The following is a 25142-nucleotide window of genomic DNA, read 5'->3' as shown; positions in this document are numbered from 1 at the left end:
ATTCTACCAAACACTGAGGATGCCTAATAGTTTCCTAAGTGTTTCTTCTGAATAATTCAGTGGATTATTTTGAGAGATAGACTCTTCTTTTAAATATTATGGGGCTTTGTTTTTTTCCCTTGTTTTCTAGCATTTTGATGTAAGTGCATGTTATGTTTTTCTTTTTCTTTTTTAGCAAATGGGGAAATGAAGGCACTGAGAAGATAAATAAACACGTTTTTGTGTGCGTGATTTAAAGAGCTAGTCTGAGTGTTCATGTGAAGTGTTCAGAACAGTATCTGACCATAATAAATGTTTAGTCAACATTACCTATAACAATTATTAACAAATAAGATGAAATATGTGTAGAGTAGTGCTATGCAGTAGAAATACAAAGTGAGGCTTGGTGTGGTGGCTCACACTGGTGAGCCACTTTGGGAGGCCAAGGTAGGAGGATAGCTTGAGCTCAGGAGTTCAAGGCCAGCCTGGGCAACATAGTGAGTGACACCTCGTCTCTATTAAATTAATTAATTAATTAATTTAAAAATAAATAAACATAAAGTAAGCCACAAATGCAAGTTTGAATTATCTAATAATTACGTTCAAAAAAGTAAGGAGACAGGCAAAATTAACTTTAATCATATAGATTATTTTACCCAGTATACCTAAAGTATTATCATTTCAACATGTAATCAATATAAACATTATTAAGGAGATATTTTATAGGCTTCTTTTCATGCTGTGTTGTAGCAGTCTAATGTGTATTTTAAACTGATAGCACATCCAAATTTAAATGCAAATTTTTCATCAAATATTTTGTCTGTGTTTAGATTTCATGAAATGTTCAGTTTCACATCAATTTACATGCTCAAATCATTTCAAACATACTTCAAAATTTTTCCAATAACTAGATCAAGTACTCTAAAATAATTTTCCTTTAATATTTGCATGCACATTGAAAAAACTGATTCATGTTTTTTAGAAGAATTTGACTTTGAAGTGAAAAGCCTCTCACTTTTAAAACTGCATCTTTCCAAGTTAAGTAAATTCACAAACTCTCTTGTCAGTTCCATTTCTTGTTCTTTACTGTGCCAGCTGTAATGCTTCTGCCACTCTCCTCAATTGTACATCAGTAACATGCCTTTGTTTTTCAATCTTATCAATTGAAATCAATTCATCAAAAGATAAAGAATCTTTATCAATCTTAAAACATAGCTGGGTGCAGTGGCTCACCCCTGAAATCCCAGCACTTTGGGAGTCTGAGGTGGGAAGATCGCTTGAGTTCCTCACGTGAATCAGAAATCCACTGTGCAAGAATTTTACAGTTCTGTTTTTGTGCTCTTCTGCCAGAGTCAGCTTGAATTTTGGAAAGATGTGGGAACAGAACCCTGCCCTGGCCCAGAGAGGGAGTAGCAGATCCAAGGGGAGGAGGAGTTGCCCAGAGAGCTGGAACTTGATGACTTCGGGGCGCGGGAGGCCTCAGAACAAAGTGAGACTTTGAAGAGAGCAGTGCTTACTCTCTGCTCACTTCCAGATCTCCAAGGTGGAGCCAGTTGAAATCTGTGTAGGAAACGAAGCTGCTTTTCTGGTTCATCTGGAAAGAGAAGGCTTTTTGTTTTTTCCCCACATGGGCAAATAAAGGTAGTTGATGTTGTGTGTTTAGAGCCAGAAAGAAAGTTCCGGGCTGCATAATGCCTGTATTCCAGGCAAATAGAACCCAACAAGGACGACAGTCTGGCTTTATCACTGACTCACTGCAAATCCCTTCCCTCTTGTACTTTTTTTTTTTTTTGAGATGGAGTCTCGCTCTATTGCCCAGGCTGGAGTGCAGTGGCGTGATCTCGGCTCACTGTAACCTCCGCCTCCCAGGTTCAAGCGATTCTCCTGCCTCAGCCTCCTGAGGAGCTGGGATTACAGGCGTGCACCACCATGCCCAGCTAATTTTTGTATTTTTAGTAGAGACGGGGTTTCACCATGTTGGTCAGGCTGGTCTTGAACTCCTGACCTCGTGATCCACCCACCTCGGCCTCCCAAAGTGCTGGGATTACAGATGTGAGCCACCACACCTGGTCTTAGTTTTTTTCTGACAAGGTCCTCTTCTTTTATCCCTAAGACTTATGATTGCTAAGACAACAAAAGATACCAACATTACTGGCCAACCTTGGAATTTGGACCTTGGGAAATGGAGGCCTGTAGTTTGTGACCCATAAAGAGAGACTGAAGGGGCCTAAGCGCAGATGGACAGATGAGAATCCCTCATGATAGAATGGACAAGAACTGGAGATCAATGCCAGTAGTTTGTGATGAACGTGTTGGGGTTCCTGTGTGATCAACCAGTTGGGATTTCAGTATTAGTTTCACACTCACCTGTAATAGTTTACCAATGGTGTTTCTGAAAGATGAACATGAAATTAAGTGACCTTTCATGTTTCCTTAAGGGACTTTTATTCTAAAATAACTCTGAGAACAGATCAGAAAACATGATATAACCCCAACCATGCTTGACACATTTTCTCTTTAAATAACAATTATAGTTGAGGAGATGATTTTACTCATGATGCTGTGCAAAAGCCACGTGGATTACACTGGTTTGGATTTTGCCTCAGAGTGGGCATTGCTGAGTGATGGATAACAGCAGCATGCTTCCCTGAGAGGCCACTGTGAGCCTCTTACTTAGGTTGAGAACTTGACCTCTTACTTAGGTTTTATGCCACCATAAAATGCACTCATCTTAAGTGATTAGTTTGATGAGTCGTCGTTTCTTTTAAGGAGTTAACATTTAAAATCAACTTTTAAAAATTGTGGTGAAATACACATGAAATTTTACCATCTTAAACATTCTTAAATGTAACAGTTCAGTGACATTAAGTATATTCACATTGTTTTGCAACCATCACCACCATCCATTCACAGAACTCTTTTCATCTTGTAAAATTAAAACTCTATGCTATTAAACTGTAACTCCCTCTTCCCTTTCCCCCAGCATTATCATTCTGCTTTCTGTCTCTATGAATCTGACTACTTTGAGTACCTCATGTAAGTGGATTCATGTAGTATTCATCCTTTTGTGACTGGCTTATTTAACTTAGCATAGTGTCCTTAGGTTCATCGGTGTTACAGCATGTGGCAGAATTTCCTTCCTCTGTAAGGTTGAGTAATATTACTGTATATATTCCAATGTACATATGTGTACACACACACACACACACACCCCCCACACACCACGTTGTGTTTATCCATTTATCTGTTGAGGGACACTTACGTTGCTTCCACTTTTGGCAATTGTGAGTAATGCTGCTGTGAACATGGATGTGCAAACATTTCTTCAAGTTCCTGCTTCCTGTTCTTTTGGGTATATGTATACCTAGAAGAGGAATTGTTGGACTATATGGTAATTCTATTTTTAATTTGTTGAGGAACCGCCATACTGTTTTTATGGTGGCTGCACCATTTTACTTTCTTACCAGCAGTGTACAAGGGTTCAAGTTTCTCCACATCTTCACCAACATTTGTTGTTTTCTGTTGTTCTTTTTTGAGTAATAGCCATTGTAATGGGTGTGAGTGGAGTTCAGTGAGTGTTGGCAGATGTGTGTATCTGGGTACACTACCCCAATCAAGGTAAAGAACATTTCATCACCCCTTGATGTTGCCTCATGCTCCTCTACAGTTAGTATCCCTTCTGCCTCACCAGTGCCCCTAATCACTGGCCCCAGACAACCACTTTTGCACTTTCTAGCACTATATATTAGCTTTGTTTGTTCTAGCATTTCATACAAATACTTTGTTTGGCTTCATTTAGCCAGAGTAATGCTTTTGAGGCTTATCCAAACCCCTAGTCTAAAATTAAATGTGGATGGAAAATAAACCCCAGTGTGACTGGAGTTTGATACTGTGCTAATGGTTGGTTAGAGAATACGATGGGTCTCAGAAACAAAGTGAGAGGAGGAGATCCTGGGGAGGGCTGAGGAAGGCTAGAGAGGGTCCTTCCTAGCAATGAGGCCTTCAGGAAGCCCAAGGAGCCATAGCAATTAATGTCAGTCCTATGGCTTCAGAGGCAGCCAGTTCAATTAATCAGCAAGCATTTCTTGCAGGCCCGCTATGTGCAAGGCACTGCTAAAATTTAGAAACAGGAAACTAGAGGCCTAGGATGAGAATTTGGTGAGGAAAGATGCTGCCTTAGAATTCATACAACTGGATAATGCTTTTGTCAGAGGACAGACACACACTGAGGACCTTATGGACTTGGTGACCAGAAGAACCGCAAAGGAATCTGGTTTGACTTGTTGGTAAATGTGAATGCCTGAACTCTGTACGCCACAGATGCTTTTCATGTGGGTAGATTTGGTAACCCCACCTTAAACAGCTCACTAAACAGGTAATGCTAGAATACTGTAGATGTGATAAAGACTACTTGGAAAAGAACAGCAATAGAAGAATAGTTAACATTTGTTGAGTACGCAGTGTCTGCACCATTCTAAGTACTTACATGATGTAATAACTTGATTAATTTTTGCAGTCTTATAAAGGAACTATTGTTATTAACTTTATGTTACCCATGAGGAAACTGAGGCACAAGAGACTATACCTTGGTCCAAATCACCCAGTCAGAAGGTATCTTTAGGAGGATTATAAATCCAGGTGGTTGTGCTCCAGGGCTCCAACCACTTTGTTATGGAGGAAGGATGGGGTGGTCATTGAAGGAAAAGTTTCTGTTTATCTGAATGGCCCATGATGCAAAATTAGCAACTAGGCCAGGAAGTTGGCGCACCATAGTTAGACCTGCACTTTTCCTTCTTTTTCTCATCAGAAGGGTGGCATAGATCTCCCATCCCAGGGTGAACTTGTTTTTGCCCACAGTGCCAGAAACTTCCAGACCTTGTGTCAGCTGACAGAACTTAACGTGTTATTACCAAGCACACTGCCCAGAAGGCAAACCCATCACTCACCTGTAGATAGGCCTGTTTCCTAGCTAGAAGTGGAGGGGTGGGTCGGATGCTCTCTAAAGTCTTTTCTACCCTAACAATCCAGTCTGGCAGAAATGCACTCTTTCTGGGGGGCAAGAATTTCCCCTCTATTTCTACTCCCATTTTCTTTGCATACTTATATTTTAGCCTTAGAATTACTCTCTTATGTATGGTTTACTTCACATTTTGATCTGAAACAGGGAAAATCAACCCTGAGTGATCAAAAGAAGAGTTGTGCCTTTAAGCCTGGAGGGGCGCTGCCTCCAAAAGCATAAGCAACAGCCATCCAGGGCTGGAAAGCACATGTTGCAGCTGTGCCAACTCCATCTGAGGCTTTGAATGAAAGCCCATAATGTTTTCAGTTTGTAGCAAGACCTAAAAGAGCTATTTTTGGCATTCCTTTCTCTCCCTACTGGTGTATACTGGATAGTCTTAATATTGCTGGTGCTAAAATAAACATAACCAAATGGAGTCATTATATCTAACCTGTTTTGACACTGGATTCAGATACCCCAAAGGCATGATGCATCAGTAGTCTCTGAAGCAGGCTGTACATTGGGAACTTTGCTATTGTGGTTGGATCAGCCATGACCTCCCTACCTGCACTAATCACTAAACACAGGATGCTGGGCCCTGTTTTAAGGGGTGGGGGCCACAGAATGTGCTTGGGTGGAATCTTTATGTCCCTTTTAGCTGGAGATGGCACAACTCTGACCATATGTCTGCCCAAAGAGACATATTACAGAGCCATGCCGCATTGTTCTCCCACCAGAAAGGCTGTATGGCTGAATTAGAGCGTGTGGGGGTTAGAAATGCGCTGCTTTCTTGAAATGGCCACCAGCTTTGTACTAAATACGTTTGACCGGGGCCATCTGTCTGCCCGTCGAAGTGTGGTCCAGTTTCCATGAGATAAGTCTGGAAGAGGAAGGTTTTTGTTGTTGTTTTGTTTTTTGCATCCAGCTTGTTAAAAGATATGAAGAATGAGAAAGTTTTAGCTCAGCAAGAAATGTAACAATTTAGTTTTTATTCTATCATTATTCTAAAAGCTTCTAGAATTGTCATCTGCCTTTTCACCTAATTATACACATATATATACACTCTTTATATATATACACTTTGCATATATTATGCACATTATGTAAATATATACATATACATATATTGAAAGTATGTGTATATACATATATAATATTTATATAATTATACACATTAGTATATGCATACTTTATATAGTATATGCAAGTATATATTATAGCATGTATTCAGCATATATAAAGGTCTCTAAAGACAGGCAGACCTATGAAAACATAGCTCTTATCACCTATTACTGAGTGACCTGGGGTACTATGCTTAACTTCTCTAAAACTTAAATTATCATTTCCAGTCCACTGGACAATAATAGGGCAAAATGATGTAATAGTGACAAAACACATAAGCATTCAGTACAACTAGCTCAATAAATCCTTATTTTAAAATAAAGTCCCCCTGGCTCTAGAGGACAGAATGAGGAATATAAGGCCAGCTCTCCTGATGGTTACCACTGCTTAGCACTGGCAAAGCATACCTGTGGAGGCGTGAACCCAGGACCAGAGAGAGGGTGACGGGAAGCTGAGAGAGGACCACTGCGAAAGATTGTAGAGTCCTCACGGCAGGAAGTTCAACCAAGTCATCTCCATAGCCTCCAGGATTTTTTTAAATGGCAGGTTACTCTTAAACTTACAAGGCATAGGGGATCATATACTGTCATGAAAGGTATACAGGCAGAAAGGAAAGCGTGCCGTATAGTACCTCAAATGGTACCTGACATGGGGCAGGCATTCAGATAATGTGTGTTGAATGAGTCGGTGAATGAATATGAAACATCAGTACAACTATCCTGTCGGTCTCATGATAGCAATCGGCAGACTTACCACCACATCAGCTTCTTGTTTCTGAGCTCACTGGTCTGGGGGGAGAAAAATCCATCTAGTTTGTCTGCAATTAAAAGGCAGAAGGCCAAGTGCAGTGGCTTATGCCTATAATCCCAGCACTTTGGGAGGCGGAGGCAGGCTGACCACTTGAGCCCAAGAGTTCAGGCCCAGCCTGAGCAACATAGTGAGACCCCATCTCAAAAGAAAAGTTAAAAAACAAAAAACCAAAAAACCTGCCACCAACAAAAAAAACCAGCCAACCAAGATTCCAAAGGCTGTAGTCCACAGGTGGCACTACGGGTCACTCAGAAAGTAAAAATAAAACAAAAAATTACTTAGGAAAATCTAAAGCACTATATTTGGTGCTTCATTATATCTGAAGCAAGTTGGATATGGTGCCCAGAGAAACAAGCTAGGGAAGCTGCACATTTGTAAAGCTTATTAGAATATGCTTTGATTTATGCAGTATTCGAAGCTTGAGCCTGGGAACTAAGACCATACAACAAAGCAAGGATTAAACTATCAGCATGTGGCACCCAACCAGCTTTCCCAGCAACCATTGAGGCCACTGTGACTTTCCTTAGTGTTGTAAAATGTAGCTATTTAGCCCTACCTCTTAAGACAAGATAGAACTCACCACAACCAGTTTTCACTACTGTGGTATCTAGTGGCTTTCGAATCAGGCAAACTAGGTGTTTTATCCCAGTCTGGCCGCATGCTAACTGTGTGACTTTCAGGCAAATTACACAACTTTTCTAAGTCTCAGTTTTTAACTTGTTAAGTGGAAATAATAGTCATTGTCCCAGAGGTTATTGAGTAGATTAAGATAACATGGAGGAGTATTTAATAAGTGTTCCTTCCCTCCTTCCCCTGCCTTTTAGGCAAAACTGGCTTTGGCATGATGTGGGAAGGGCAGAGAAGGCGTGGGATGTTTTAAATTATATGTAAAATACTTTTTTTTTTTTTGGAGATGGAGTCTTCCTTTGTCACCCAGGCTAGAGTGCAGTGGTGTGATCTCAGCTCACTGCAGCCTCTGCTCCCAGGTTCCAGAGATTCTCCTGCCTCAGACTCCTGGGTAGCCGGGATTACAGGCACGTGCCACCATACCCAGCTAATTTTTGTATTTTTAGTAGAGACAGGATTTCCTCATGTTGGTCAGGCTGGTCTCGAACTCCTGACCTCAGGTGATCTGCCCGCCTCAGCCTCCCAAAGTGCTGGGATTACAGGTGTGAGCCACTGCACCAGGCCTAAGATACGTATTTTTGAATTACTTGTGGATTAAAAGGATTATTATTACCTTCAGCAATCCTGTGAATAACTGGCCAAAATATGGACAAAAGATCCTCTGTAAGTTACTAGTTGGGTGCTAGGCTGGAATCGATTCTTTCTTCAGATGGCCTAGCAGGCAGGCCTCCAAATTTGTTTTCATTCCTTTAGCTTCTACATCTTGCCTTTGAATACATGTTTAAAATGTTATTTCTCTTGACGCAAACCCCGTCACTGCAATAAAACTTCCTTTACTTTTAGAAGGATCTAAGTTCCAAGAAAAAAAGGAGGAAAAAAAGAGAGTTACTGTCATTTTCCTATTTCATAGACGGTTTTGAAAGCCTTTAGTATTTGGGTGGGGCCCAGTCACACCCTTTGCAATCTGCAGACCAGTGGTTTAAATTTGTCATCCTTGTGGGCTGTAAAGTGAAACCATGTACCAAAGAAAAATAGTGAATGACTCACTCACATGTGATCTTCCAGCGAAGAGGATTCAGTAGGAATGTGCCACAAGGCTGGCAGGTCCCTTCATACTGTAGGCTCAGGTGGCCTGTTCTGGGATGTGGGTCAGTGTTAGGAACCTGAATGGAGGCCGCCAAGTTGTGATGGGGTCTGAAGGAGAGCATCAGTTACCGGGGTGAATTCACCACAATGCAACATCCAGCAGACCCAGAGAAACTCTCTCTCAGCACGGCAAGAAAGGGAGGGTTCCTATTCACCAGGCTCATTAAACCTGTATGCACATACACATGTGCAAACACACACACGTGCAGACACACACATGTTGCTAATTTACCTATATTAAGAAATACGGAGCCAGGCATGGTGGTTCACACCTGTAATCCCAGCACTTTGGGAGGGTGAGGCGGGCAATCACTTGAGCCTAGAAATTCAAGGCTAGCCTGGGCAATGCAGCAAGGCCTTGTCTCTAGAAAATTAAAAAAAAAAAAAAATTAGCTGGGCATGGTGGCATGTGCCTGTAGTTCCAGCTACTCAGGAGGCTGAGGCGGCAGGATCTCTTGAGCTAAGGAGTTCGAGGCTGCAGTGAGCTATGACTGTACCACTGCACTGCAGCCTGGGCAACAGGGTGAGACCCTGTCTCTTAAAAAAAAAAAAAAAAAAAAATATATATATATATATATATATATATATATGTATTATTTAGGCAAAAATCCTCATGCTCCAATATTTGTAGACAGGTTAATTTGGGAAGCCAAACTCTAGTCTAAAAGGTGCTTGGCAGCCATGGAACAAGGAAGTATTAGATGGACAGAATTCATCTTCACAGTGGGGAAATACCTGACCCTGACCACTGGCTTCACCCTTTCCGTAGGACAGGGCTTAGATGAATGTTTCAAAGTGAGCATCTGTGCCAGTTTTGCATGGAGTTTGCTTTGCTGATAGACACAAGTTTTCTTTAAACATGCTAATACCTTCCAGCAAGCCTGCTTCAACCCAGGAGCTGTTCTTTCCCATTAAAATGCGTTTGCATATCTTTGTTTTGATGGGTGTTTGCTGATTTTACTAGTCTAATGCTTAGGGAAGTATCTACTTTGCCTGCTTTCCAAATTCTGGGTGAGAGAGGAGAATGCACCATACCGTTGCCTCCACATATAGCCTACTAAATAGGACTTGAAATCAGAAGTCCTTGTTCCACATCCCTGCAGTCTGCCATAAGAACATAAGAAACTTTCTACTTGAGTCAGCACCTGGCTTGCCCATTTCTGGCAGATACAAGCGGGCAATTTGTGTTGTAGTGTATTATTATCCTTCTGGACATCCTGGAAACCAGTATAGATGTATTCTCAACATACCTACTTTTTCTTTATGAATTCATTGTAAATTATTTCCATGAATTTATTTAATCTTAGTTGAAATAAGTTGAAGTTATTTACAACTTATTTTTCCCTTTGGTAACTGCTATTGAGATAGGTCTCATATGTTTAATTCCCAACTATCTTTCAGTTGCTCTAAAACTATGTCTTAAAACTTCAGATCCCTATCCTAAGCCCTAGTTGTAGAGTTCAGACACTGTTAAGAAGCTGTACTCACCTACCCATGTTCTTCATAACCCTAGGTTTTTTGTTTTTTGTTTTTTTTTGAGACGGAATCTTGCTCTGTCGCCCGGGCTGGAGTGCAGTGGCGCGATCTTGGCTCACTGCAAGCTCCGCCTCCCAGGTTCACGCCATTCTCCTGCCTCAGCCTCCCGAGTAGCTGGGACTACAGGCGCCCACAACCACGCCCGGCTAATTTTTTGTATTTTTTTAGTAGAGACGGGGTTTCACTGTGTTAGCTGGGATGGTCTCGATCTCCTGACCTCGTGATCCGCCCGCCTCGGCCTCCCAAAGTGCTAGGATTACAGGCGTGAGCCACCACGCCCGGCCAAGCCTAGGTTTTTAAAGACATCACTAAAAAGTGCATCACCTTCAGGCTTCATCCTTCCATCTGGAACAGTCCTGATGCTTTTAGAGTTATTTGAGTCACCCCCAAAATGGGGGCGTGTTTGCATTTTACAAATGTAAAAACTGAGGTATAGTTGCTAATTATTTTGCCCCATCTATGAGCAGCAAAGGAGCTTTTAAACCCCCAACACAGTCTGAGTCATTGTGGAATTGGTCATAATGTGCAGCTTATGGATTGTGGAAAGGCCTTCAGAGAGAAAGAACAAAGGAATCAAGGAAGCTGAGGTAGCAAAGAATGTTGGGCAGAGGCTCTGCTAAGAGTATGGCACTGCGAGGCAGGTGGAAAATGAGGTGGGAAGGTTATAGGTGGAGCTTCCAGAAGAAAGGCTTTTCAGTCCTTGGGAGTTATCATTGTGTGCAGCTAAGAGAGGCCTACAGCAATTGTGTTTTGGGGGGTGCATTTCTTTCCTCTTTCTGCTCCCCCCATCCTTGTGCCAAGAGTTATTGAGGCCTTACCAGGTCCCAGGCTCTAGGCTAATAAGCATTTGTGTAGACTGACTTTATACATATTATCTGATATAACAAGAATCGAGGAGTACCATTTTCTGCATTTATTTCTATACTCTATTTAGAAATTTGTTTGGTGGCCGGGCACAGTGGCTCACACCTGTAATACCAGCACTTTGGGAGGCCGAGGTGGGCAGATCATGAGGTCAGGAGATCGACACCATCCTGGCAAACATGGTGAAACCCCATCTCTACTAAAAATTCAAAAATTAGTTGGGCATGGTGGCAGGCGCCTGTGATCCCAGCTACTGGGGAGGCTGAGGCAGAAGAATCACTTGAACCCGGGAGGCGGAGGTTGCAGTGAGCAGAGATCACACCACTGCACTCCAGCCTGGCAACAGAGCGAGACTCTGTTTCAAAAAAAAAGAAATTTGTTTCATACTAGTAAAACTTTAATAAATAAACAACAGCTGTCTGTATATAAATGTGTATATTACACTGTGTGCTGTCCGAGTTTCAAAGTAAATTGACTAAAAGTATCCAGTGTTCAAGTATGATACCTTCTTTTTCCTTAAGTGAAATATTTCTAGCTCCTTGCATAATGACTCTCAGTATTTCCAGAAGGCTTTGATCAAGGTGTCTTTCCACTTCTTGATGTGGTAGAAAGGAGTGGAATGTTCATATTAAAGGTTGCCTTTTTTGGAGAGGTGTCCCCCTTCCCTGCCTCCTCACTTGTCATTTATTCCAAAACTACATGAAAGCAAAGGGAAGGCCCTTGCTCTGAAAAGCTGTATCTGCCAGGGTTGTCAGCCAATTAGCATATGAATCATACTTACCAAGGGATATGGGTACATGTGGATCATTCACATGACATGAAACAGGGCCTCCAGACCAAGGACTGGCTGGGATCTATGAAGGTCTTAAGCTGTGCCCATGACTTTTATTTGTTTGTTTGTTTATCAATATTTTTTTATTCTCCTTTCTTTCTTTCTTTTTTTTTTTTTTTTTTTTTTTTTTTTTTTTTTTTTTTTTGAGACAGAGTCTCACTCTGTTACCCAGGCTGGAGTACAGTGGGACAATCTCAACTCACTGCAACCTCCACCTCCCAGGTTCAAGCGATTCTTGTGCCTCAGCCTCCCTAGTAGCTGGGATTACAGGCATGCGCCATCATGCCTTGCTAATTTTGGTATTTTTAGTAGAGGCAGGATTTCACTGTGTTGGCCCGGCTGGTCTCGAACTCCTGACCTTAAGTGATCTGCCCACCCCTGCCTCCCAAAGTGCTGAGGTTACAGGCGTGAGCCATCTCACCCTGCCCTATGTGTTAATAACCATTTAAAAATTTCCACCCTGCTAAGACGAGTCTCTGACTCTCTGTGCCTTTCTCCATTCTTCTCTTAACTAACCTCATGTTTTTATTAGCATCTGAAAGACCCATAAGGGGAAACTGAGAGAGGAAATTCAATAAGACTCCCTTGGTTTTGCAGCGGTAAGGTTATATGAGGTGTTTATGTTAAAGGAGCCCCCCCGCCTTTTTTTTTTTTTTTTTTTTGAGATGGAGTTTCGCTGTTGTTGCCCAGGTTGGAGAGCAGTGGTGCAATTTCAGCTCATTGCAACCTCCACCTCCCAGGTTCAAGTGATTCTTCCACCTCAGCCTCCCGAATAGCTGGGATTACAGGCGCCTGCCACCACGCCTGACTAATTTTGTGTATTTTTAGTAGAGATGGGGTTTCATCAGGTTGGCCAGGCTGGTTTCAAACTCCTGACCTCAGGTGATCCGCCTGCCTCGGCCTCCCAAAGTGCAGGAATTACAGGCGTGAGCCACTGCATCCGGCCAAAAGGAGCGCCCTTAACCGCAGCATTTACCATGACCTGGGTAACAGGCATATTCAGCAGACAGATACCCCGATGATCATCAAGCCAGTCCTGTGTGGTCTGCATATGAAGCATATCAGCTGCTTCATCAGGGGTGTTCTACTTGACTTTTATAAGGGGAGAGGAACAGTCCCCCTTCTCAGGGTAAACAGACCTTAGTGTGGCTTTTCTCCAGTCCACCAGGCTGGATGTTCTCTCAGGAATAACCTCCTATGCCTCTGGACCACCGGAAACATCTGCAATTGCTCCATGGAGAGCTGTGGGTCCTGCATCAACCCAAACATGAATGCTAGCGTTTTGAATACTCTGCAGTGTTCAAAACCTAAGACACTGTCACTCACTTAGTTACTCACACAACACATTTGAATAAAGGTTCTTCAGGAAGTTTATGATACTGATCTACAAAATGAAATAATTTCTGGCCGGGCGCGGCGGCTCACGCCTGTAATCCCAGCACTTTGGGAGGCCAAGGCGGGCGGATCACGAGGTCAGGAGATCGAGACCATCCTGGCTAACACGGTGAAATCCCGTCTCTGTTAAAAATACAAAAAATTAGCCGGGTGTGGTGGCAGGCGCCTGTAGTCCCAGCTACTCGGGAGGCTGAGGCAGGAGAATGGCGTGAACCCGGGAGGCGGAGCTTGCAGTGAGCCGAGATCGTGTCACTGCATTCCAGCCTGGGCGACTGAGATCGCGTCACTGCACTCCAGCCTGGGCGACTGAGATCGTGTTACTGCACTCCAGCCTAGGCAACAGAGCGAGACTCCATCACAAAAAAAAAAAAAAAAAAAAAAAATAATTTCTTCACACTCTACCCTGTGTTTTCAATCGTTTCATGGTTTGCCTTCCACCCCACATGAACTGCCTTCTTGGTTACCAGAGTTCTTAGTGATATTGTCTGTAATCTCAGCATAATTTTGCCATTGGTGGGTGGCTTCGCAATTAGTGGCTAGAGCATAGACTCACTGAAATCTGAGCTTGGTCTGACCCAGCACTCTCCCTTAATTTTATTTTAGCTATGACAGATAACAATAAGCAAGGGACTGAATATGTCACCTTTTCTTACTAGTTTGCATTTCCGTATGCATCCAGTAAGCCAACTCCTTGGGGTAGCTTTTACCTTTACTAACAGATCTCAGCATGGTATGCTACTCTGTACCATGGGTGGCTGTTACCAATGCCCTGGGTTCTTGTAATTACCCAGGATAGAAATCAAGAGCAATCACCATACATAGCAGCAAAGAAAAAGTTTGTTTTGGCTTGTGCACAAGGGAGCCAGTGCTGAGAAAGGACAAGAAACAGACTGCTCTCAGAGGATAGTGTGTGGGTTAGTTTTATAGGGTCTTTCTATGGGAAAGGGTTACATCAGAGCATGTATAGGAGAGGCTTTTCTAGCACTCACACAGTAGCTCAGCATGCTTCTTCATGCATCATATGCAACATTAGCATTTTAAATCTCCACCCCACTCATTTTGAGCCTTAAAATGAGGAAGGGTAACTGTAGGTTGGACTTTAAGTCTAGCTATGCATGCAGGGCTCCAGGGAAGTCCCCAGCCCCCTGAAATAGGAGCTTGTGGTTAATAAGCTTCTTGGGTCTTTTGTTATTAATTGACTGAGAGTTAGATAAGTTAGAGCTTGAGTGAAAGGCTTCTATCATTTTCTTCCAGGCCATTTTATTTATTGTTATTTTATTTATTTATTTATTGAGACAGAATCTCACTCTGTTGCCCAGGCTGGAGTACAGTGGTGCAATCTTGGCTCACTGCAGCCTCCATCTCTGGGGGTTCATATGATTCTCCTGCCTCAGCCTCCTGAGTAGCTGGGATTACAGGCACCCACCACCATGCTCAGCTTAATTTTTATATTTTTATTAGAGATGGGGTTTCATCATGTTGGCCAGGCTGATCTCGAACTCCTGACCTCAGGCGATCTACCCACCTCAGCCTCCCAAAGTGCTGGGATTACAAGCATGAGCCACCGTGCCTGGCCCAGACCATTTAAAAATAGGGAGCCCACCAGCCTGCCTGTCTCATGACCATGTGGCCACCTAGGAATCAAAGTTCCTCATCCCTAACCCTTTCGTTCTTTTTCTTCCCAAACCTGCAAGCTGGGGCCATTCTAGCAAACCTCACTTCTGACACTGATTGTATAGGAAAACGAACTATTTTTTCCTTATACTTTAACACTTTTTCACTTCTAGCACCAGATGTGGGTGGGTGAGGAGGCGGGGTGGGGGTTCCCACATCAAGCAGTTCTTCAGTTCTCTTTGGACACCAACTGGGTATGCCACAATTTAACTCAGTTCTGACACTATCAAGTTAGCACAGACCCCACTGGTTAAGGCAGGGGTGTCCAATCTTTTGACTTCCCTGGGACACATTGGAAGAAGAAGAATTGTCTTGGACCACACATAAAATATACTAACACTAACAATAGCTCCTGAGCTAAAAAAAAAAAAAAAAAAAAAAAATTGAAAAAATCTCATATGTTTTAAGAAAGTTTACGCATTTGTGTTGAGCCAGATTCAAAGCTGTCCTGGGCTGCATGTGGCCCATGGGCCACAGGTTGGACAAGCTTGGGTTAAGGGGTCAGTCCCACAAGTCTCCCCACTTCAGATGCCAGTGGCAAGTGCAGCCTGTCACCTGTGCTTCTGATGGAATGGCTAGAAATCGGAGGTTCCCATGACCCCCTGTTGACTTTCATCATTTGCTAGAATGGCTCACAGGACTCAGGAAAACAGTTTACTTACTGGATTATCGGTTTATAATAAAGGGATACAGTCTGGGAACAGCCACATGGAAGAATGCATAGAGTGGGGCATGTGGGGAGGGGCTCACAGCTTCCACGGCCTCTCCAGATGCACCGTCTTCCCCGCACCTCCATGTGTTCACTAACCTGGAAGCTCTTCAAACCCTTTACTCCCTATTTCCCACCGTCCTTTGGGTTTTTATGGAGTCTTCGTTACATAGGCATGATTGATCAAATCATTGGCCATTGGTAATGAAATCAGTCTCCAGCCCTTCTCCCCTCCCATGAGATGAGAGGTTGGACTGAAAATTCCAACTCTCTATCACAGAGTTTTTTTACTGGAGCAACCAGTCCCCCATCCTAGAGTTATCTGGTGGCTTTCCAGACATCCCCTCATTAACATGAACTCAGGTGTGGTTAATGGGGCTTGTTATGAATAACAAAATATGCTCCTTTCACCGTTATTGTTCTTATCACTTAGAAAATTCCAAGGGATTTAGGAGTTCTGTACCAGGAACAGGAGGATGAAGAGGTGTATATTCCTTATTCTAGGTCACAATATTGTATGGCCTGACTGCATCTTCATCTTATGACACTCTTGCCCTTGTTCACAATGCTTTTGTCCATCCCTCAAACACAGTAAGCCCATTTCTGCTTCAGGGCCTTTGCACTGACTGTTCCAGCTGCCTGAGAGTTCTCCTTCAGAACTTTGAATGGCTAGCCCCTTCCCTTCATTCAGGTCTTAGTTCAGATGTCAACTCAGAGATGCCTCCTGGATCGCCCTGCCCAGGCCAGCTCCTTCCTAGTAACCTGATCCTGTTATCTTCCATGTCAGGGGTCAGCGAATGTTTTCTGTGAAGGGCCAGACAGTGAATATTCTTAGCTTCCTGGGCTGCATGGTCTCTGTCACAACTACTCATTTCTGCTGTTGTAGCTTGAAAGTAGCCACAGACAAAATGTAAACAAACACGTGTGACTGTTCCAATAAGTCTTTGAAATTTGAATTTTGTATAATTTTCACGTCATAAAATATCATTTTTTTGATTTTTTAGTCAATTATAAAAAAATATAACAACATTCTTGGCTTGTAGGTCATACAAAAGCAGGATTTCACCCATGAGCTATTGTGGTTTGCCGATCCTTGTTCTGTGCTGTCATCCTGTTATATTTTCATCATCTCGCCAAAATCAGAAATTATCTCATTTATTCCTTCTAAAATTTGTTGTTGGTGGCAAAGAAGTTGAGTAGAAGTTAGAAGAGTTAAAAATATATTTTAAAATTGTCAAAGTGTTTTAGCAGCCTATGCTGGGCCTGTTAATATCAGAACTAATTAGAGTTAGCCAAATTACAATGCATCTCTACAGCAGATATCGGCACTGTCACCAAGTCTGCTGTCTCTGGGGTCAGAAGAGGCCTGGTTGACGTATATCTGGCATTTAGAAAGAGAAGTTGGGCTAGGCGCAGTGGCTCACGCCTGTAATCCCAGCACTTTGGGAGGCCAAGGCGGGCGGATCATCTGAGGTTGGGAGTTCGAGACCAGCCTGACCAACATGGAGAAACCCCATCTCAACTAAAAATACAAAATTAGCCAGGCGTGGTGGCACATGCCTGTAATCCCAGCTACTCAGGAGGCTGAGGCAGGAGAATCACTTGAACCCGGGAGGCAGAGGTTGCAGTGAGCCGAGATCGTGCCATTGCACTCCAGCCTGGGCAACAGAGCAACACTCTGCCTCCAAAAGAAAGGAAAGAGAAGTCAGAATGAATCCTTTTTTTTTTTTTTTTTTTAATGAAATAAGGGGCTCAAGTAATGATTTCTATTGTGGAAAGAGCTTGAAAATTACGTTTGTTAAAACTATTTATCAAAAGATAAAGATGTCTAGTTATGTAAAAAATAAAATTAAAAAATAAATGTGTTGTTTATCTCTCCTGGTAGACTATAAATGCCTTGACAGCAGGTTCATTGTCTTATCCACTGCATTATCTCTATCAACAGAACAAGTGTGCCTGGAGAAGTGTTGTGAGAGGTCATTTAGGAACATTTGGTGATTGAATGAGTAAATCTATACAGTCCATGAGTCACTACATCTGATAAAGCCTTCCAAACATCCTCCGTATATCATATTTCAGTGCCACACCCTGCCCAGGCCTTTGCCTCTACCCATCTGTTCCTGTAGTCATCTCTCAAGCCTTCTTAACTCCTTCTCCCTCACTCCAGTCTCTCTTTCCAGTTTACCCTATAGTAAAGTACAGTACCTTGCTAAAGTTTTTCTTTTATTATGGCACTTCTCTGCAAATAACAAAAAGCTTTCCACAGTATTCCCATGACCTGTGGTATGCTCTAAAGCCAGACTCCTCAGCCAGGCATGCAAGGCCCATACCATTCAGTTTGCTTTGGCTTTTCCAACCTTGTTTCTGAGCTTTCCCTGGAATGAGCCCTCTGCTGTCATGCCCGCATTTCCTCATTATCCCTGAAACTGCAGCTCATTCCCACCTCTGCACCGTTGCTCAGGCTGTGCCCCAGGACTAGTTGGTTCTCCCCTTAGTTGAACCCGCAGGTAATAGGGGGTCAGTCGGCAATGAATGATGGGAAACAGGAAGAATGAAACTGGAAGGTAAAAAGCAAATGTGATCAAACAAGGCCTAAGTGGTAATAAGGTGGGTTAAGAAGGACTTAGTTATCATCAAAAGGCACGCTGCTTGGTCAGATTATCTAGACCAGTGCTTTTCAAACTACTGTACAGGCAAATATTTGGGGAATCTTCTAAAAATGCAGATTCTGGGAGTAGGTCTGGGGTAGGGACCTGAGATTCTGCTTTTTCTTTCTTTCTTTCTTTCGAGACAGGGTCTCACTCTGTTACCCAGACTGGAGTGCAGTGACATGATCTTGGCTCGCTGCAGCCTCTGCCTCCCAGGCTCAAGTGATTCTCCTGCCTCAGCCTCCCAAGTAGCTGGAATTACAGGCGTGTGCCACTACCCCCCAGCTAATTTTTATATTTTTAGTAGAGATGGAGTTTCACCATGTTGGCCAGGCTGGTCTCAAACTCCTGACCTCAAATGATCCACCTGCCTCGGCCTCCCAAAGTGCTGGGATTACAGGCATGAGCCACCGTGCCCAGCCAGATTCTGCATTTTTAACAAGCTCCCAGGAATGCATGTACTCCTGGTTCTCGGATGACTCTTTGAGTATCGAGGATCTAACTAAATTCTGAGAAAAGGAACCTTATCCAGGTGGTTTGCACCTGTAGTCCCAGTGACTCGGGAGGCTGAGGCAGGAGGATCGCTTGAGTCCAGGAGTTTGAGGCTGCAGTGGGCTGTGATTGCACCACTACACTCCAGCCTGGACATGGAGGGAGACCCTGACTCAAAAAAAGCAAGAAAAGAGAAGGTGCCTTGTTCATATGACTTAGATATGGGAACAGGAGGTGGTGGGCTGCCGTTAGGGGACTGTTTATATATCATGAGAACTCCACAAGAGTCCTAGACTACAATGAAGACATTTCTTGCATTCTGAACAACTGAAAGAAATGTGTGATGATGATGAAAGAGGGGGTACTGAAAACCGAGGACAAAGTTGAGTGGATAAGCCTGCAGCTTAAAGGGAAGAAACATCTTTAATCCTAGAATGGTGGCAGTAAAAATCGCCATTGGGAAATGAAAAGATTCTCATGTTGGTTGGGCTGCTGGCCTGTCATCACACACACACGTACACACACACACAAACACACTCACACAGATGCACACACGGAGGGGAGGCTGGTATGCTGTACTTTCCTCTGATGCAGTTGGATTATCTCTTTTCTCAAAGGGGGAACCTCTTCTGGTCTGCTATAACATTCAGTTCAGAATCTGTGTCCAGCTTGAGTACAAGTAATGGTACCTTACCCTAACAAAACAATAGGAATCCTTTCTGTCGTGTGTATCTCCAAACAGAAGAACAGGTAGGAAAATATTTTACCAGTATGATAAAGTTGACTTTTTTAACAGTTTCTCTAATTACTAGCCCACTCCTTGTATCTTTGGCTAATCAGTAACTGGCCTTTTGATTAAGTTGGATGTCATTTCCTCATGGCTTAGCTTCATGCAAACTGCAAGTTATCCTGATGAATGATTTTAATGCCATTTCCTTGATCACAATCATTTCCCCTCTGCTTTTATCACAGAAGAACTTCTGCTTGGGTGACTGAACTCTGATCTTGACCTAGAGTCATGGCCGTGGTAAGTTGTGAACTACCTCAACTTTATCTGGTGCCAGCTGCTAACAGGTACAGAATGTGGGCGCAGCGACTGTTAGCTTAAACAAAGCCTTGTTTACTCAATAGAGGGAAGGGAGGAGGACATGAAAAGGCAGATCTATTTCTAAACATCATTTAAATTTATTTTAGGGGTGGTAAGCAACTTGACCTTGAAAACTGATTCAAAGAGAGAATTATTTGAATTCTTTTAACATCCTGAGAATATAGAAACAAGTTGTAATTTTCTGTCTACAGAGGCACTACATGTTTATTTTAGAACATTTAAAAAGGAAAAACTAAAAATTCTGCAGGTTCTACCACCAGAAGAGGACTGCTATCCATATTCTGAGGTAGCCACATCATTTGAGGCTCTTGAAGAGGGGTATTTCCTAACAATATGGGCCGCCTCTTGCTTTACACAGTAATCAGACACCTTGGACCTTGGTTATCTGATCTTTGGAACAAGCATCGAATTGAATCCCTTTGAGAGTTCTGTACAGTTCAGCTCTGAGGTGGAAGCTGAGCCTCTTAGCTGAAAACATGGCTCTACCTAAGGCTGGCCATCTGCTCGCCTTCTCTCACCCAAATATGTTTCTGAATAGACAAGTAATTCTGGTCCATGGTCTTCTGGAGGAAGCAATAATAGAAGTGGAAATCTTATACCTAGAAAGGAACCAGAGAGCCTTCCAGCTTGAGATTTGCCTTCCTTTAGGGAGATGGATGTGTAAAGTGAATTATCCTGAACAAAGAGTAATATACTCTTAATTTTTTTTTTTTTTTGCATTAGATGTTCCAGAAATTTCTTCATGATCTCTGACAGTCAAAGGTTTATTCATGTGTGCCCCAAATCTCTCATGCTTTAGTTTAAAATCAATTTCTTGCTGATTGATTCTCCCTAGCCATGGAGAATTTTTTAAAAATATTTATTTATTTTATTTTTTATTTTATTTATTTATTTTTATTTATTTATTTACTTATTTTAGACAGAGTCTCCCTCTGTTGCCCAGGCTGGAGTGCAGTAGCGCTATCTCGGCTCACTGCAAGCTCCGCCTCCCGGTTCACACCATTCTTCTGCCTCAGCCTCCCGAGTAGCTGGGACTACAGGCACCCACCACTAGGCCCGGCTAATTTTTTGTATCTTTTAGTAGAGATGAGGTTTCACCTTGTTAGCCAGGATGGTCTTGATCTCCTGACCTCGTGATCCACCCGCCTCAGCCTCCCAAAGTGCTGGGATTACAGGCGTGAGCCACCGAGCCTGGCCTATTTTTATTTTTTATAGGGATGAGGGGCTCGCTATGTTGCCCAAGCTGGTCTCAAACTCCTGGCTTCAAGCAATCCTCCCACCTTGGCCTCCCAAAGTGCTGGGATTACAGGCATGAGCCACTGTGCCTAGCCAACGTGGAGAATATTTATTCAGAAATGCTTATGGTGCCCCTACTTTGTGCCAGATGTGGTACTGGGACCCAGAATTAATGAGATGCTTTTCCTGTCTTCAGTAGGCTCACAGCTTTCCTACAAATGAAGACTGTAATTAAGTGGCTCTTTGTGTGCTTTCCACTCTAGGAAAATTACCTCAGTTGCTCTCATCTTTCCTCCTAAAACCTGTTTTTCTATCATGACTATTATTTATTAGACAGATAAAGGACATTTTAAAAAGAAAACCACACTATCCAGTCACAACATTGGAAACACCAACTATTTGCCATTATTTTATTTTAGACCTTACTCATATGTATAATGATTTTTCAATAAGAGTAATAAGAGGATAAACAACAGTTTTATAGCCTTTCTTTTCCTCTACTTAGTACAGGAAAATAGGAAACAAGTTATGGATTCACTCTGATCTTATGCTTTATCTCTTCTCTATGCTAATGAGATAATGTAATGTTTATATTACATTTCATATCATTAAAATTATTTACTCTAGTGGTTATGTTTTAATTTTCTTCTTAATTTTTTTTTTTTTGTTTTTTTTTTTTTTTGTTTTTTTGAGACAGAGGCTCAATCTGTTGCCCAGGCTGGAGTGCAGTGGCGTGATCTCGGCTCACTACCACCTCCGCCCTGGGTTCAAGCGATTCCCCTGCCTCAGCCTCCCAAGTAGCTGGGATTACAGGTGCCCACCACCACACCTGACTAATTTTTTTGTATTTTTAGTAGAGACAGGGTTTCACCATGTTGGCCAGGATGGTCTCGAACTCCTGACCTCATGATCCACCCACCCTGGCCTCCCAAAGTGCTGGGATTACGGGCATGAGCCACCGCGCCCTGCTTTCTTCTTAATGTTTAAAAAATTTGCTGAATTCTCTACAATATGTTTTTAAATCATTGTATTCAAGATTTTAAAACATGTTTTATGGAGATATAATTTGCATATAGTGAAATGCACATCCTTTAAGGTTACTGGTCGATAAGTTTTGACAAATGTATATACCCACATTACCTACTCGTGTATCGAGGTAGGACATTTTATCATTCCTAGAAGCTCCTCCATGCCCCTTTCGTATCAACTCCCCTTCCCACCCTCCACTCCACACAGGCAATGCAACTGCTCTTCTGAGTGTTATCATAAGTTAGTTTTGCCTGTTCTAGAACATCCTATAAATGGAATCATAGAGTAGGTACTATTTTGTGTCTGACTTCTTTTTCTGGGCGTTATATTCTTTTGCAATTCATCCGTGTTGTTGCATCAGTAGTTTGTTCCTCCATTCCTTTTTTTGCTCATTAGTATCCATTGTATTGTATTCCGTTCTTTTTGGCATATATCTTCTTCATTATTAATGTAATAACAACATTTCATCAATTGTGATATGGCACCTATTTTTATCTATTCATTTTCATCATTCCTTTCTGTATCCTCTCTGTTTCCTTTGCCTGCTATCACAATGGGCCCTCTTGGGACAGAATTCCGTGTCTTCCCAGAATGGATAATGGTATATTATACTCTGAAATTTAATCAATATGGGCTAACAGGGAACACATTTCTTGATCTTTTTCCTAGAGAAAAAGAGTCACTAAGAATGCTAACTGGTAAACAGAACCACCCTTGCCAATTCCTCTATCGATTCACCTTATTATCTATTAATCCTAATCCCACAGTAGTGTCCCTCAGCAATGTAGTTTGCTTAATAGTTGAATGCAGTGTTTGAATGCCATCCAAAAATTTTTCAATACGGGAGTTCCAAAAGAACCTTGTGAAACATTCAACTGAGAAAGCTGTCTCATGCTGGGGCCAAAGGCCATGTTGGAATTCTGACAGCAAGTCACCAATTTGCGTATTACTACTGATATATAATAGAAGAAAAGAAGTAAAGTACCTCTGTTAGTTTCTTGAAGCTGCCAAAACAAAGTAATAGCACAAACTGGGTGGCTTAGAATAATAGAAATGTGTTGCCTCACAGTTCTGGAGGCCAGAAACCCAAAGCAAGGTGTCAGCAGGGCTGTGGTCCTTTTCACACCTGTGCAGAAGCCTTCTGGGCCTCTTCCTAGCTTCTGGGGGTTTGCTGGCAGTCCTAGCTATTCTTTGGCTTGCTGCTGCATAACTTCCATCTCTGCCTTTGTCCTACGGTTCTCGCCCCTTTTACCTCTGTCTTCTCATGTCCACATCTTCTTATAATGACACCAGTCATATTGGATCAGGGGCCCACCCTACTCCAGTATCACCTCATCTTAACTGATTAATCTGCAGCAGCCCTATTTCCAAATAAGGTCACATTCTGAGGTGCTGGAGGTTAGGACTTCAATGTGTCTTTTTTGTGGGGGAGATACAATTCATCCAATAACAGTGCCCAAGGAAGTTGATGTCATACATTTCTGCGTTCCTCTGTCAGACATAAAAGGGTGATGACCAAGTGCTAAATGTTTATCATATCCAGGACATGAAAGCCTGGTCTTGCAGCAGAGAAGGCCCATGCCCTGGGTACCTGAGGACTTAGACGGGCTTGATGTGGGCCACTATGGGCCTGAGAGGTCCAGGCCAGGGTGGTCTAGTGCAGTAAGCTCAAGTCAGGCTCACTAGAGAACTGCACTAAGGGTATAAAAATCCTCCATTCCTTTAGATGGCCCATATTACATTCTTGGGTCCAATTAGATTATCAGAAAACTTTAACTCTATTCCACGCCGTTTTTGCCACCTTGTACAAATGCTGCATCCTAGATTCTGCTTTGGCATTACCCCATAGGCTTGTGTGGAGATGTAATACAAGAAATAGATGAAAGAATCTCATTATTTTATTTATTATGGAGGCACAGCTGAAGTCCTCTTTCATGATGATGATGATGATGATGATGATGATGATTCTGAGTTTTTGTTTTAGTGTTTACTTTTTTCTGGGTTTTGTGCTAAGTACATTCCTATATTATCCTGTTTCTGTGAGTTATCATTATTCCCAATATACAAGTGAGAAAAATGAAATGTCCCAGGCCACACAGCTAGAAAGAGGTAAAGGTAAGATTCATACCCCACTCCAGTGCTTATGCTCCTTCCCACTAAGCTTCTTAGACCAAGCGCCAGCTACTCCCTCCTTCCTCAGCCTCTGGACAGTGCTCGATCCTGGATTTCCTATGAGCTCAAGGACCACCCCTTCTCAGCCATCCTTTCTGGGCTCTCCCATCTTGGACCTGTACTGTTGGAGAGACCCAGGCTTATCCTAAGTTCCTGTCCCTATTTTCACTTTCTTTCCAGGTCATCTCATCAAGTGCCACCCAAATGCTGATGCGTCCTAACTTTATTATGCTGGATGTGACCTCTAGACTTATACTGTGTAACCAATTGTCTTTTTGACAATTCCACTGGGATATTTAATGGACATCCCAAACTTAATATTTCCAACATAGAACCTCTAAATCCCACCCCACACTGCCACCCTAAATCTAGTAGTCTTCCTCCGGTTTTCCCCATCTGGGTAAATGATACCCAGCTGCTCAGGGGAAAAGATTTAGAGTTATACTTGATTCTTTTCTTTCCTCACCTCCCACGTCAGTCCATCAGCAAGTTCTGTCGCCTTTGCTCCAAAACATGTGCTGAGCTGTCTGTTCTCCTGTTTATTTCCATCTTAACTATTTCACCCTAGTCTAGCTCATATCCCACCCCCAGATCTTGGCCCAGACTCTCAAATGGTCTCTGCGTCTCCCTACAGCAGCCCAGGGGATCTTTTAAATCGTTAAGTCAGATTGTGTGTCCCCATCTCCTTGCTCAAAACCTGTCAGTGGCTTTCACTGCACTTAGAATAAAATACAAACTCCTTACCTGGCTTGAAGGGCTGCCTT

General features: G+C 42.6%; 3 protein-coding genes across 3 annotated transcripts in view; 2 read left to right on the top strand and 1 right to left on the bottom strand.

Moving 5' to 3' along the window:
- Positions 1-25142, bottom strand: part of NFU1 (NFU1 iron-sulfur cluster scaffold) — a 532135-nt gene that overhangs the window by 372053 nt on the left and 134940 nt on the right. The window lies entirely within an intron of this gene.
- SNRNP27 (small nuclear ribonucleoprotein U4/U6.U5 subunit 27) overlaps positions 1-25142 on the top strand; it is a 716203-nt gene that overhangs the window by 569881 nt on the left and 121180 nt on the right. The window lies entirely within an intron of this gene.
- ANXA4 (annexin A4) overlaps positions 1-25142 on the top strand; it is a 192089-nt gene that overhangs the window by 126424 nt on the left and 40523 nt on the right. The window contains exon 3 of the mRNA XM_050754504.1: positions 19806-19860. Coding sequence (XP_050610461.1) covers positions 19852-19860 — 9 coding nt within the window. The 5' untranslated portion in view covers positions 19806-19851. The remainder of the gene's footprint in view (positions 1-19805; positions 19861-25142) is intronic.

The sequence above is a fragment of the Macaca thibetana genome, chromosome 13 (genome assembly GCF_024542745.1).
Source record: "Macaca thibetana thibetana isolate TM-01 chromosome 13, ASM2454274v1, whole genome shotgun sequence".
Lineage (NCBI taxonomy): Eukaryota > Metazoa > Chordata > Mammalia > Primates > Cercopithecidae > Macaca > Macaca thibetana.
The sequence above is the reverse complement of the archived record's forward strand: the minus strand, read 5'-3'. Positions and strand labels throughout refer to the sequence as shown.